This window comes from Stigmatopora argus, chromosome 6, assembly GCF_051989625.1.
Source record: "Stigmatopora argus isolate UIUO_Sarg chromosome 6, RoL_Sarg_1.0, whole genome shotgun sequence".
In the NCBI taxonomy this organism is placed as follows: Eukaryota; Metazoa; Chordata; class Actinopteri; order Syngnathiformes; family Syngnathidae; genus Stigmatopora; species Stigmatopora argus.
This window is the reverse complement of record NC_135392.1, coordinates 20,261,881-20,275,660: the sequence shown is the minus strand read 5'-3', so window position 1 is coordinate 20,275,660 and position 13,780 is coordinate 20,261,881. Positions and strand designations below refer to the sequence as shown.

At 44.6% G+C, this 13,780-nt stretch overlaps 2 protein-coding genes across 3 annotated transcripts in view; both read right to left on the bottom strand.

Moving 5' to 3' along the window:
- The window catches only part of nucks1a (nuclear casein kinase and cyclin-dependent kinase substrate 1a), an 82,323-nt gene extending 79,419 nt beyond the window's left edge, over window positions 1-2,904 (bottom strand). The window contains exon 1 of one of the 2 annotated variants that reach the window (XM_077602313.1): window positions 2,467-2,904. Coding sequence is in view for 1 of the 2 variants with exons in the window: in XM_077602314.1 (XP_077458440.1) it covers window positions 2,467-2,483 (17 nt within the window). In the remaining variant the exon portion in view is untranslated. The remainder of the gene's footprint in view (window positions 1-2,466) is intronic. The other variant, XM_077602314.1, reaches the window with a different exon arrangement.
- Window positions 2,905-12,910: 10,006 nt separating this feature from the next.
- pdrg1 (p53 and DNA-damage regulated 1) overlaps window positions 12,911-13,780 on the bottom strand; it is a 44,818-nt gene continuing 43,948 nt past the window's right edge. The window contains exon 5 of the mRNA XM_077601995.1: window positions 12,911-13,747. Within this exon, the coding sequence (XP_077458121.1) occupies window positions 13,716-13,747 (32 nt within the window). The 3' untranslated portion in view covers window positions 12,911-13,715. The remainder of the gene's footprint in view (window positions 13,748-13,780) is intronic.

Genomic DNA, 13,780 nt, shown 5'->3' with positions numbered 1-13,780 from the left:
TTGAAAGTCTGTGTTGCCCAATGACAGCGCCAAAACATCACTGCTCTAGAGGAGATCTGCATGGAGGAATGGGCCAAAATACCAGCAACATAGTGTGAAAAGCTTGTGAAGAGTTACAGAAAACGTTTGGCCTCCATTATTGCCAACAAAGGGTACATAAAGTATTGAGATGAACTTTTGGTATTGACCAAATACTTATTTTCCACCATGATTTGCAAATAAATTCTTCAAAAATCAAACAATGTAATTTTCTTTTTTTCCACATTCTGTCTCTCATGGTTGAGGTTTACCCATGTTGACAATTACAGGCTTCTCTAATCTTTTCAAGTAGGATAACTTGCACAATTGGTGGTTGACTAAATACTTATTTGCCCCATTGAGTATGTGTGCGCGCCCGCCCGCACACACATATGTATATATAAATAAATACTTATTTGCCTCCCTGTATGTGTATATATGTATATGTATGTGTGTGTGTATATATATATATATATATATATATATATATATATATATATATATATATACACATATATACATATATACATACATACATACATACATACATACATACATACATACATACAGGGAGGCAAATAAGTATTTAGTCAACCAGCAATTGTGCAAGTTTACAAAATTTTCAAGTTACGAAAAAAGTCTTGGAACCAAATAATTTTCCAAGTAGAGGTACGACTGTAATATCACTGCAAATCTACTAAGACCCGGCCGTCACTCTAAACTTTCACCTCAAACAAGGAGAAGACTGGTCAGAGATGCAGCCAAGAGACCCATGATCACTTTGGATGAACTGCAGAGGTCAACAGCTGAGGAGGGAGAGACTGTCCACAGGACAACAATCAGTTGTACATTGCACAAATCTGGCTTTTATGGAAGAGTGGCAAGAAGAAAGCCTTTTCTCAAATATATCCATAAAAAGTCGTGTTTAAAGTTTGTCTCAAGCCACGCGTGGAGACACACCAAACACATGGAAGGTGATTTGATCAGATGAAACCAAAATCGAACTCTGGCTACAGTGCAAAACGATAAGTTTGGCATAAAAGCAAAACAGCGCATCAACCTGAACACAGCCTCATGTTTTGGGTCAGCTTTTCTTCAGCAGGTACAGGGAAGATGAATGGAGCCAAATACAGTACAATTCTGGAAGACAACTTGTTGGATTCTTCATAAGACCTGAGACTGGGACAGAGATTTTATCTTTCAACAGAACAATGATCCAAAACAAAAAGCCAAATCTACAATGGAATGGCTGACAAATAAACATATCCAGGTGTTAGAATGGCCAAGTCAAAGTCCAGATCCGAATCCAATCCAAAATCTATGTGCACAGCTCAAGACTGCGGTTCACAAATGCTCTCAATCCAACCTCACTCTGCTTGAGTTGTTTTGCAAGGAAGAATGGGCAAGAATTTCTGTCTCTCGATATTCAAAACTGGAGACAAACCCCAAGCGATTTGCAGCTGTAATTGCAGCAAAAGGTGGCGCTACACAGTATTAATGCAAGGGGGCCGGATAATATAGCACACCCCACTATTCAGGATTTCATTGGTTTAAAAAAGTTGAAAATATCCAATAAATTTCGCTTCACTTCACTTGTTGATTCTAGACAAAAGAAATATAAATGTCTATTTTTCTGCTCAACTTAGACATAAGAACAAAGAAGAGGACGACATTTATTCAATTTTAGGGAAAATTTGTCATTTAAAACCCCATACATGTGAATTTAAAATTTGACAACGCTCTATCCAAACTTCGAATTTGTCCGAGGTTGTTGAGATTTAAAAAAAAAAATCTACTGGGAATGTGTGTAAACAAATATTGCAACCACTGTTCATATCAATCCCATAAAATACGGCTTATTAAATATTACTCCGAACATATTTAAACTAACACTCGCAGAAATTATTTTAAATTAAACAACTCAATCGAAGGTCCCATGGCCTCACGAATAAAATCACATTTTTCCATTCAACGAAAATGAAGCTCTTATCGCATATCGTCTCTATGGTATACATCACATTTACTTCAGTCAAGAATGACTCTCACAAAAATATACAAGGTAGATGAAAGGGGAAATGCTGGATACCCGTGCAGTGAAATATTACTTGAAATAAAGCACATCCGAGTGAGCGCATGGGAGCATTGGCATTGTAGAAATGAGCAGGCCTTCAACAAGCTCGTGGACATATGTTCAAGCATAGTCTTTAAAAATGCACACCGAACGCATAGAATAAAAATATCTATGCGCCACAATACTATTGGGATCCTAGTTTGAGGCGTGCACAAGAAAGAAGCGAGGCACGCGATCAGGTCCACCGTTTTGCATTACCCCCCCCAAAAAAAATCCTACACAACAGCCTCCTTAAAGACAATATGGCGGAGGCGTGCAACTACAGTGCCATAACTAGCAACGTGGTATCTCTAATGCCGTTTAAAGACAGACCTTACCTTACTGGTCTTGACATTATGGTGAAGTGATGATTTCCAGAGGGAGAAGTGGAAGCTGGAGAAACAAAAATCGACGGCAGAATCCGCTCTGCTGAAATGTCAATACGAGCGAGAGGGCGACGGGCCCAAGAAGTAGTTAGTGCCTGAAAATGACTAGTATAACACTACTGTGAAGTGACTGTATCTTTTTTGTCTTCAGGTACTCAAAACGCTTAATTTAACAAACTAAAATTGCATACTGTGTGCAACCTAACCATAAATTCACTATGGGTGGGTCATACTGAAGAAAAAAACGCCCACCCATACTGGGTATTGAAAGGAGACGCGCGGACACGCACTGCTACTATTGGCTTGTTTAAACAAACAGCTCCGTTTTCATTGGCGGGCTACGCTTCCTGCTTGATTGATTTTGTCACATTTTTCTTTCTACCTCTCTGTTAGGTATGTTGTGGTGGCAATATCGAAAATGCAATGGAATAATATATTGAAAAACATTAATGTGCAAATTTAATTATAGTTCTTATTTTTTCCATAACATGTAGAGTTACACATGCTAATTTGCCAAATTAGCATGTGTAACTTTACATGTTATGGAAAAAATAAGAACTATAATTTTGGCTCCTAACATCCGCCCAACGTTTGAATGCATCCATTGATACACGGTATTACACAGTTTATAAAATACATATACAAAATATATACTATGACCCGAAGCAATCACGAAGGGAATCATACACAACACATGATAAACAGTCATAACTCCTACTTATGAATGCTACGAGGTACGACATTTTCAGGTTATTAAACCCTTTGATATGGAAATGGACGTCCCAACATACAAAACTAAATATAAGTTACAAAATCCCCCCCAAAACTTCCATTATTTTATTTTGAAATTGTCCCGGTAACATTGCGGCCTGAATTACTTCCACTTAGCCCCTCCCACAACAATAACAACTCTCTTTTTACCGCCATTTGTTGTCATGGAGTTCTTTATTTAAAAATTAGTCTGTTTTCCATGTCTCCCTCCACCAACACACCTGAATCAAATAATCGGGATCAGTATAAAGCTTCTGAACAGCTCGCTGATGAGTTGATCATTTGATTCAGGTGTGGTAGAGGAGGGAGATATGGAAAACAGACTGGATAGGGGCTCTAGAGGACCGGACTTGGCCACCTCTGTTCTACACTATGAGGCGGCTTTATTTAAAATAATTGGTGAGAATGAAATGAATAAGATGGCCCTGTTATTCATCGAAAAACAGAAGATAAGAAAGTGGGTGGAGCAGTGGGTGCCCGGACTGCAACCACACAGAAAGGAGGAAGGATGAGTTCCAGGGCTTAGGCTGAGGGTGTCGGATCCTGGAGGCGGGAGAGAGCATCCGGCTTCCTGTTCTTAGAGCCTGTAAGGGCCTGTAAGAGAGTACAAAATGGAACCGATAGAAAAACAATGACCACCTGGCCGGCCTGGGATTGAGCCTCTTGGGCTTGCGGATATACTCCAGGTTCTTGTGGTCCATCCAAACAATGAAGGGAAGAGGAGCCCCCTCCAACCAGTGCATCGATTCTTCTAAGGCCACTTTGACAGCAAGTAGCTCCTCATCACCGACACAATTGTTCCTCTCGGAAGGCATCAATTTCCATGAAAGAAAGGCACACGGGTCTAGGCAGGTCCCTCTCGGATCTCTGCGAGAGAATCACACCAAGGCCCATGTTTGAGGCATCCACTTCCACCACAGGGCGGCCCAGTGGAGTGAGTGGTTAGCGCATCGGCCTCACAGCTCTGGGTTCCTGGGTTCAAATCCAAGTCATGTCCATCTGTGTGGAGTTTGCATGTTCTCCCCGGTGTGGGTTTCCTCCGGGTACTCCGGCTTCCTCCCACATTCCAAAAACATACATGGTAGGCTGATTGAACACTCTAAATTACCCCTAGGTATGGGTGTGAGTGTTCATGGTTGTCCGTCTCTTTGTGCCCTGCGATCAGGCCCAGATTAATATTTAGGCCCAGGGTGTCGCCCGCCTCTGCCCCGGAGTCGGCTGGGATAGGCTCCAGCACCCCCGCGACCCTAATGAGGATAAAGCGGTTCAGAAAATGAGATGAGACTTCCACCACAAACTGGCACCGTAGGTCAGGGATGATGACGGCAGAGACAAACGCCTCCATTAAACGGCAGAAAGCCTCAGTAGCTTGAGGAGTCCATTTGAAGGGAGAGGCCGGTGAAGTAAGGGCATGTAGTTGAGCTGCAATAGGGCTAAAATTACGGATAAACCTGCGGTGAAAGATAGCGAACCCCAGGAACTGCTGCACCTTCTTCCTGTTGGTGGGTTCGGGCCAATCCCGACCGTGCACACCTTAGCAGAGTCCATCTCCATCTTATCCGGAGATATTATGTGATTAAAGAAACTTACTCAAGGCACATGGAATTTGCTTTTTTCAGCCTTAACGTATAGACCGTGTTCTAGCAATATTCAGAGAACTTGGTTGACATGAGCCTAAAGGGTGCGGCAATATATTAAAATGTCATAAAATACACAAAAACAAAATGGTTCAGATACTCACTTAAGACAGTATTGATCAAGTTCTGGAAAACAGTGGAAACATTGGCATGTCAGAATGACATTACCATGTACTCAAAATGTCCTGACGGGTTGTTGAAACCTGTCTACCACTCATCCCCTTCTCGAATCCTGACCAGGTGCGAGGGATTTTGTCGGTCATGCTTGGTAAAAAAAAAAAAAGTGCCCCAGTCGTACATCTACTTACTAAATTAATTGGTTCCAGAACTTTTTTCGTAACTTGAAAATTTCATAAGTAGAGGTGTACTTATTATGTTAAATTCTCTCATTCGTTCCACGGTCCTCACACAACTACCAACTAAACCCTTTAAAATTGGTCAAAGTGTCCCTGTTTGAATAATGATTAATACCATTAAATCATTATTAGAAATATTTAATTAAAACTGGAAGACATCGTTCACATAACTGATTACAACTTGCAAGAATACACTCATAACGCGCCTTCGTTCCTGAGCATTCTGACGTGCAGCCTCCTCTTCTCTGTATTTAGTCGCACATAACTGAAAACATTTAATGTAATCTGATTCAAAACAATTGCATAAGGTAACCGAATAGCACCCTTGAGGTAAAAAACAACTGCTCATATTAGATCGAAACCAAAACACCTGCGTAAGAATTTGCAGTATAAGCATAATAATTTCTTTATAAGGTAAACTGCTGGCGTCCCAGTCAAAACAATTTATGAGTTTCTTCGTAGATCTTCATTGCGAACTTGCATCTGGGTGTCTGGGTTGCGAGGTCTATCTCCCAGTAAACAGAATGAGGGTGAGGTGTTATGTCAACAAGCTGGAGCCAGCAGGGTGACCTCGAGTTTGCCCCAGTCTCAAATTAAAGACACTCTTATACAAAAGTAATTAAAATGCATACATCTATAATATTATCCAGAATAACCCCAACAGTCCCAATTTTGTATGAAAGATGTGAGGAAACACAAAATTGAAAAAGGAGAAAGAAAGAAAATGATTTGTTAATGTCTTAAAATGAATATAAAGGCCAAAAATCCCTGTGAACCTGTGCTCTACGCCGGTGAAAGAGTTCCCTCCGCGGTCGTTATATTGGGAGATGTAATGCTCGTTTGTCCACCAGATGGCGGCAAAAGCCCATTCTACCTGGGCCGAAAGCCATTCACTTTGTAGTACTACATACATTTTAGACTTTCATATGTGCCCTATGTGTGTGTGAAAATGTGTGCCGCGTTGCACTTGTACGGTTTATAATCGCTTAATAAGGGGAATTGCAATCAATAATAAGGGGAGCATTTAGGCGAGTTGTACAGGTATGTAATAGAGAATCTTGAAACGTGGATAGTGTGTTTTGAGACAGCCAATTTTATTTAATTTAATGCTTTTTGTTATGAATACGCCTCGGGTGCGCAGCGGAGTCGGACCCAAAGATGCATGAAGTAGATCAGACAGGAGTGCTGCTTCACAAAAATAAAGGCTTTAATCAATAATCCTTATAAAGCATGATTTATGGGTCTGTGAGTGTGTGTGTATATATGTGTATGTTAAGACTCTGGCTACGTTTGTACAAACCATGCAACGTAAAGAGTTGACAATTTTTATGGTGGCCAGAAACGGCTGCCGGATCCTAATAGACGAGTGATGGAATTCTTCACCTTCTCTAAGTGTGTAAACTAGACTTTTATTTGTTACAGATGAAAGCAGAGTTGATGTATGAATCGTTGTTTTTACATGACTAAACGCACCGCGTGGCTGATTGGTCGTAACGTAGCACACCTTTCCAGGTCATTTACAAACGTCATTTTCAGAAGTTTCCGCCACTTTTTTTCTGACGTGACGGGAGGTATAAAACATCCACCCATCCATAAATCACTTTATCTATTCTCTAATCCTTATAAAGCGTGTTGTGTGTGTGCACCTGGAAACTCGCTGGCGGAAATTCTTCCCAAAATGACGTTTGTAAATGACGTGGAAAGGAGTCTTGGGTCAGCGCGTCCAGCACCATTGCGTCTCCCTGAGTCTTTCCGTCACGACAGGAAAAAAAACGTGTTTCGGGGAGCAGGAATAGATAAAGTGCGATTAATGGGTGGGTGGATTTTTTACGTTAAGAATCTCACGCTACTTTTGTCCAAACCCTGCATCGTCAAGAGTTGACATAATGGTGGCCAGAAATGGCTGTCAGATCCAAACCGTGCATCTTCGACTGTTGACATTATGGTGGCCAGAAACGGCTGTCGGATCCAAACTGGGCATCGTAGACGGTTGACATTATGGTGGCCAGAAACGGCTGTCGAATCCTAATAGACGAGTGATTGAATTTCTTTATCTTCTCTAAGTGTGTAAACTCAAGCTTTGAGGATTTGCAAGTATTATCGATGAGTATGCCTGACCTGAAATGTTAGCTTGCTTCTCTCTAGTGGTGGTTTAAGTTAGTTGCATGAACTACGCAACAGCACCGCTATTGTGTATTTATTTTCGTCATATTTTCACTTTGGTTTACAATGTTTTACCAAAAATAACACCCAAACATTGCTTAAATAGGTAACATTCGTCAGCCTTTCTTTTGAAATTGACCGTCACTTTTCCATACTTATTCCTAAAAGGCATACTCCTGCTTTTGTATATATTACACATTCCTTTTTTGCATATGCCAAAAAGAGGAGTTCTCATTTCGTATCAAGTTGGGAAAGGCGTAAACAATTGAAGCCCAACAAGATGGCAGCACAACACAATCTTCTGCATTCCAAAGTGGTGGCGAGGCTTCCACCTCGGCGGAAGCTCATCATTCTTCATCTATATCATGGTTACATAGCCCCGACCATGCTCAGATGCCTATTACTGAGAGTGTGGACTTAGGAGGGGCAATATGGGTGGGGCCCGCAAACAATAGGGAGGTTCGTATGGCCAGGTCTAAGGCTATGGAAGCTGCTCGGGCTGATGAGACTGAGGAACTCCGTGCTATTCGCATTGGCCAAATGGCTGAATCAGCGACAGCTGCTAGGGCTGTTTTGGTATCCTGCTGATGCTTTGCTTTGATTGAATTGAACTGCTGAATTGCTTCTCATATCATATCTGTACATTTTCCTTGATTGATTTGAAGTGCTGAACTTCTTCTGGAGCATAAGTGTACATAATTACATGCACGTTTGCTGTGCTATGCGTGTAACTGAAATTTTCCCTTCTCATCTAACCCATTTTTCAAAACAGATTTTTTAATAGCGCAACAATAGTCTTTTGGTTCTAAACAACCAAGAACTAACAGAAAAAGCCATGCAAACTCAGGACTTGGTAAAAATCAATAAAGAAACAATCCTAACCGGATAGCACATACGCACACTGACAGTGAGACGACATAACCAAACGCAAGCAATAATCCAACAACCAGACATACCAGGACACAACGTATAAATAGACACACAAGGGATAATTACGAAGCACACCTGGTAACATAAGGAAGGGGAGCCCAGAGGGACACACATAACCCAGACAGCACACACAAGGAAACATGCACATACACACCTCAAACAAAATCCCAACAATACATGATAGTACCCCCCTTAAGGGAGGAATCCAAGACGTCCCAAAAATCCAACACTCCAATATAGAAACAAATGGGAGGGAGGCAGGGGGCCCGGAGGAGGGCAAACGTGCCGTCCAAAACATGGAAAAAAAATGAATCCCCAGTCGGGAGCTCGACCCGGCCGGCCCGCAAAGAAGCGGCGAGCAGGCCCTTCAGGGGGTTGTCCTGGCCGACCCGCAAAGAAGTGGCGAGCAGGCTCTTCAGGGGGTCTTCCCGGCTGGCCCGAAAAGAAGTGGCGAGCAGGCTCTTCAGGGGGTCTTCCCGGCTGGCCCGAAAAGAAGCGGCGAGCAGGCCCTTCAGGGGGTCGTGCCGGCCGGGCCGCAAAGAAGCGGCGAGCTGGCCTGTCGAGGTCATCCAGTCAGGCCCGCATAGTAGTAGCGGTGCGTTTTGCCCTGGACAGTCCATGCAGAGGTTAGAGCGAGGTGGCGAAGCGACTCACCTAACACTGAGACAATACTGTAGGAAGCATCGAAGGGAGCCTGAAGGCTGATCACCCCCCCGAGTCATCATCGTTGTCTCTGCCCTTGGCCTCCAAGTCCACGTCAAAGGGATGGCCATCCACGGCTTCCAAGTCCACGCCAAGGGGATGGCTGTCCGCAGCCTTGAAGTCCACGCCAAAGGGATGGCCATCCTTGGCCTCCAAGTTCTCAACGCCGGAGTTTCCGTCCTCGGCCTCCAAGTTCTCGCCATCAGGGTCTCCGTCCTGAGCCTCCAAGTTCTCGCCATCAGGGTCTCCGCCCTCGGCCTCCAAGTAGTCCACGCTTACGTCGTGGCCCCCGCTAGGAGAATCGCCGTAGCCGGGGCCCCCGCCAGGAGAATTGGCGTCGCCCCCGCTAGGAGAATCGCCGTAGCCGGGGCCCCCGCCAGGAGAATTGGCGTCGCCCCACAACCAGGAGAATTGCCCTCGTCGGGGCCGCCACCAAGAGGATCGCGGTCACTGGGCACACGAGAGCGGGGTGCCGGTGTCGGCGTACAGGTGCGGGGTGTCGGTGCGCAGGTGCGGGGTGCCGGTGTCGGCGTACAGGTGCAGGGTGTCGGCGCGCAGGTGCGGGGCGCCGGCGTCAAGTAGTAGAGGATAAAGCCAATTTATTCTGTCAGTATTTCTAACGTATTTATTTGCTTTTGGTTTTTATGTGTGTTTATGTATGTGTGTATGTGTGTATATATGTATTTTACTTTTTGTACTTTGTTCAAGCGGCAGCCAGTTGCAGTAGCTCTCTAAACCCTCACTCATATTCTGTGTTTTCACAGCTTTTTTACAGCTTTGTTATCCTATATTTTTACGTTTTACTGTCTCTTAAGATTATACTTGTTACTTTACTTTATATTTTATACTCCATGCTTTAATGTTTTACAACTTTACTTTCAAGACTCTACTTCAAGACTCAAGTTGTGCGAGAGGCAGTCTTTGATCTATTAGTTTAGTTTATCTTGGCAAATTCTGGACATTACATTTTTGACCCATTCAGCCATGCCTCTGCTGTTTTACACAAAGGATCAGCTGTTAGCACTACGCAACACCTGGATGCCCCCGGACCTCCCCGCGGAGTTAAAGAGGAAGAGAAGAGGATGCAGAGCTGGACGAAAATGTCAGGAGAGAAAGTGACGCTTCAGACCCAGCATCCCATCTATTATTATGGGGAACGTAAGATCTCTCCCCAATAAGATGGAAGAGCTAACGGCGCTTACCAAACTACAACGACAATATCGGAAAATCTGTATTATGTGCTTCACGGAGACCTGGCTGAATGAACTAACACCAGACTCTCTCGTTTCCTTGGATGATTTTCAGCTGGTGAGTGCGGACAGAAATGCTGAGGAGAGCAGTAGGAAGAAAGGTGGGGGACAAGCTGTTTTTATTAATAGTAGATGGTGTAGTCCCGGGCATATTACGGTGAAGGAGCAACTTTGCACTCGAGATATCGAGCTAGTAGCTGTTAGCATCAGGCCGTTTTACATCACCCGGGAGTTCTCGCACGTTATCGTAATAACTGCGTATATACCTCCTTCCTCCGATGCGGCAGTCGCTTGCGAGCTGCTTCACGCTACTGTGTCGCGGCTGCAGACGTCACACCCCCAGTCTCTCCTTCTTAACTCCGGTGATTTTAACCATGCTTCTTTGGCTTCTACTCTCCCCACCTTCACTCAGTATGTGAAGTGCCACACCAGGGAACAAAAAACTCTGGACCTGCTGTATGCCCACACAAAAGAGTCATACAGCTCAATCCCCCTGCCCCCACTGGGCTGCTCAGACCACAACCTGGTCCATCTGATCCCCACCTACATCCCTATGGTGAGGAAAATAAAACCTATCATGAGGATCATACAAAGATGGACCGAGAAGACCAACATGGTACTGAGGGGATGTTTTGAGACCACTAACTGGGAGGTGCTGTGCAATTCACATAGGAAAGAAATTGACAGCTTGACCCACTGCATCACAGATTATATTAACTTCTGTGTTGAGAACACTGTACCCTCCAAGAAGGTCCGTTGTTTCTCCAATAATAAGCCGTAGGTCACCAGGGATCTCAGGGCCATCCTGAACAAGAAGAGGGCTTTTAGGTCTGGGAAGAAAGTGAGTCTGAAAATGATCCAGAAGGAGCTGAAGAGAGATAATGAAGGGAAAGATCATCTACAGGAGGAAGCTAGAGAACTAACTCCAGCGAGGAAACACCAAAGAGGTCTGGAGGAGCTTGAGGACCATTTTGGGCCATGGAGGCAACAGTGAGAGAGACCCGGAGTCCGGAGACAGGGAGTGGGCCAATGAACTGAATCAGTCCTTTAACAGATTCAGTTCTGCCCCCACTCCCCTGACCCCCCAGACCAGAAGCAACTCTCCCCCTCTTTCTCCTCCTCCTCTTCCTCCCACTCTTCCACCGGTCTCTGCATTACTGTCGATCAGTTGATAAAACCGCTTAAGAAGATCGAGGCAAGGAAGGCTACCGGTCCAGACGGCCTCAGCTCTAGACTACTGAGAGACTGTGAGGATCAGCTTGGCAAAGTGATTCTGCATATTTACAACCTCAGCCTCAGTCTACAGAAGGTCCCCCACCTTCCTGTGTGGTCACAGTTCCAAAGACTGCAAACCCCAGGGAGCCAAACCACTTCAGCATACCGGTAGCATTAACCTCTCACCTGACCAAGACTTTGGAGAGAATCATCCTCAATCACCTCAGCCCCCTGATGGAGGCAGAGCTGGACCCTCTGCAGTTTGCGTATCGTCCAGGCATTGGTGTGGAAGATGCTACCACCTACCTGATGCACAGGTCTCTTTCACACCTGGTGAACACGGGAAGCACGGTGAGAATGATGTTTTTTGACCTCTCCAGTGCGTTCAACACCATTCAGCCGGTCTACTGAGAGGGAAACTAGAGGAGGCTGGAGTAAGGAACCACCTAGCCGCATGGATCATAAACTTCCTTACTGACAGACCACAATATGTGAGACTTCAGGACTGTACGTCTGTGATAGCTTGCAGCACGGGGGCCCCGCAAGGCATGGTGCTCTCCCCACTCCTCTTCTCCCTCTACACATCAGACTTCAAACATAATAGAGACACCTGCCACCTCCAGAAGTTCTCTGACGACATCCCTATTGTTGGATGAGTGATGGACGGGAACGACCTAGAGTACAGGGGAGTCATCACAGCCTTTGTTGACTGGTGTAGGCAAAACCACCTCTACATCAACACCAGTAAGAGAAAGGAAATGGTCAGCGATTTTCGGAGGAGTCCTCAACAGACCACTCAGGTGAACATCCAGGGTACGGACATTGAAATCGTGGAGAATTTTAAGTACCTGGGTGTTCACCTCAACAACAAACTAGACTGGTCCACAAACATAGATGCCCTGTATAAAAGGGGCCAGAGCCGCCTCTACCTACTGAGGAGTCTACGGTCCTTTGGAGTGTGCAGGACACTGCTGAGGACTTTTTACGACACTGTGGTGGCATCTACAGTGTTTTATGCAGTGGTCTGTTGGGGATGCGGGAGCACGGAGAGGGACAGGAACAGGCTGAATAAGCTGGTCAGGAGGGCCAGCTCTGTTCTGGACTCTGTAGAGGAAGTGGGAGAGCGGAAGATGCTGACCAGGATGATGTCCATCATGGACAGCACCTCCCAGGCCCTGCATGAGTCAGTGGAGTCCCTCCGAAGCTCTTTCAGCAATAGACTGCTGCACCTTCATTGCAGGAAGGAGCGCTTCCGCAGATCCTTCCTCCCATCAGCTGTCAGGCTTTTTAACAAAACAAATGGCTGTGTTAAGACCTACCGTATGCATGCATGTACATCTATGTGTATGTATGTATGTATATATATATATATATATATATATATATATATATATATGTATGTACACGTATGTGTATATGTATGTGTATGTACAGGTATGTATGTATATATATATATTTCAGCAACACGCTTATTTATTTATATATTTATTCATGTATTTATTTATTAACTTACTTATTACCTATTTATTTATGTATAAAATGCCTTTCCTATTTCTGCATCCTCACCCTCTTGCTACTGTGACAACGAAATTTCCCGAATACGGGATGAATAAAGTTATCCAATCCAATACAGTCGCAAAGGCCGCAGAACAAAGCAAAAGCACAAAGTACAAAGCAAAGCAAAGTATATGGGATCATTAAGAATCACCAAATCAAATCATTAAGACAGAAAAGCAGCAAAAACACAAAACGAGCAAGAGCGGACGAGCTACCGCCACCGGCTGCCACTTGAGCGGCGCCATCTTGGTTGCGGTAGCAAAAACGGATACAGACTCAAGAAAAAGACGTTGTACAGTTGGATAAAACTGGAACCACACACAGGAAGTCTTCCACAAGATGGGGAACTTCTGCAGACTGTGACCGAGGTAGAGAATATGCAGTCACTCTTCCAAGCTTATCCGCACAGTTCCTCAGTAGTCTGGAGCTGAAGAATCAACAGTAGCAGAGTAGAACCCCTCGACTCCGTTTCCGGCCTGGTAAGCGCCGACAGCTCTTCCATCTTATCCCATGATGGAATGGTTGGTCTGAAGCGTCGCTTCGTCTCCCGGCACTTTTGTCCAGCTCCGGATTTCCAGCGTCATTGAGGTGTTGCTCCTTCTGCTGCGTATTGTTCACAGCTAGTCCCATGTGTATGACAGCGTAGGCATGTCTGAATGGTTCCAAAAAAGAAGTAGCAGAAAGA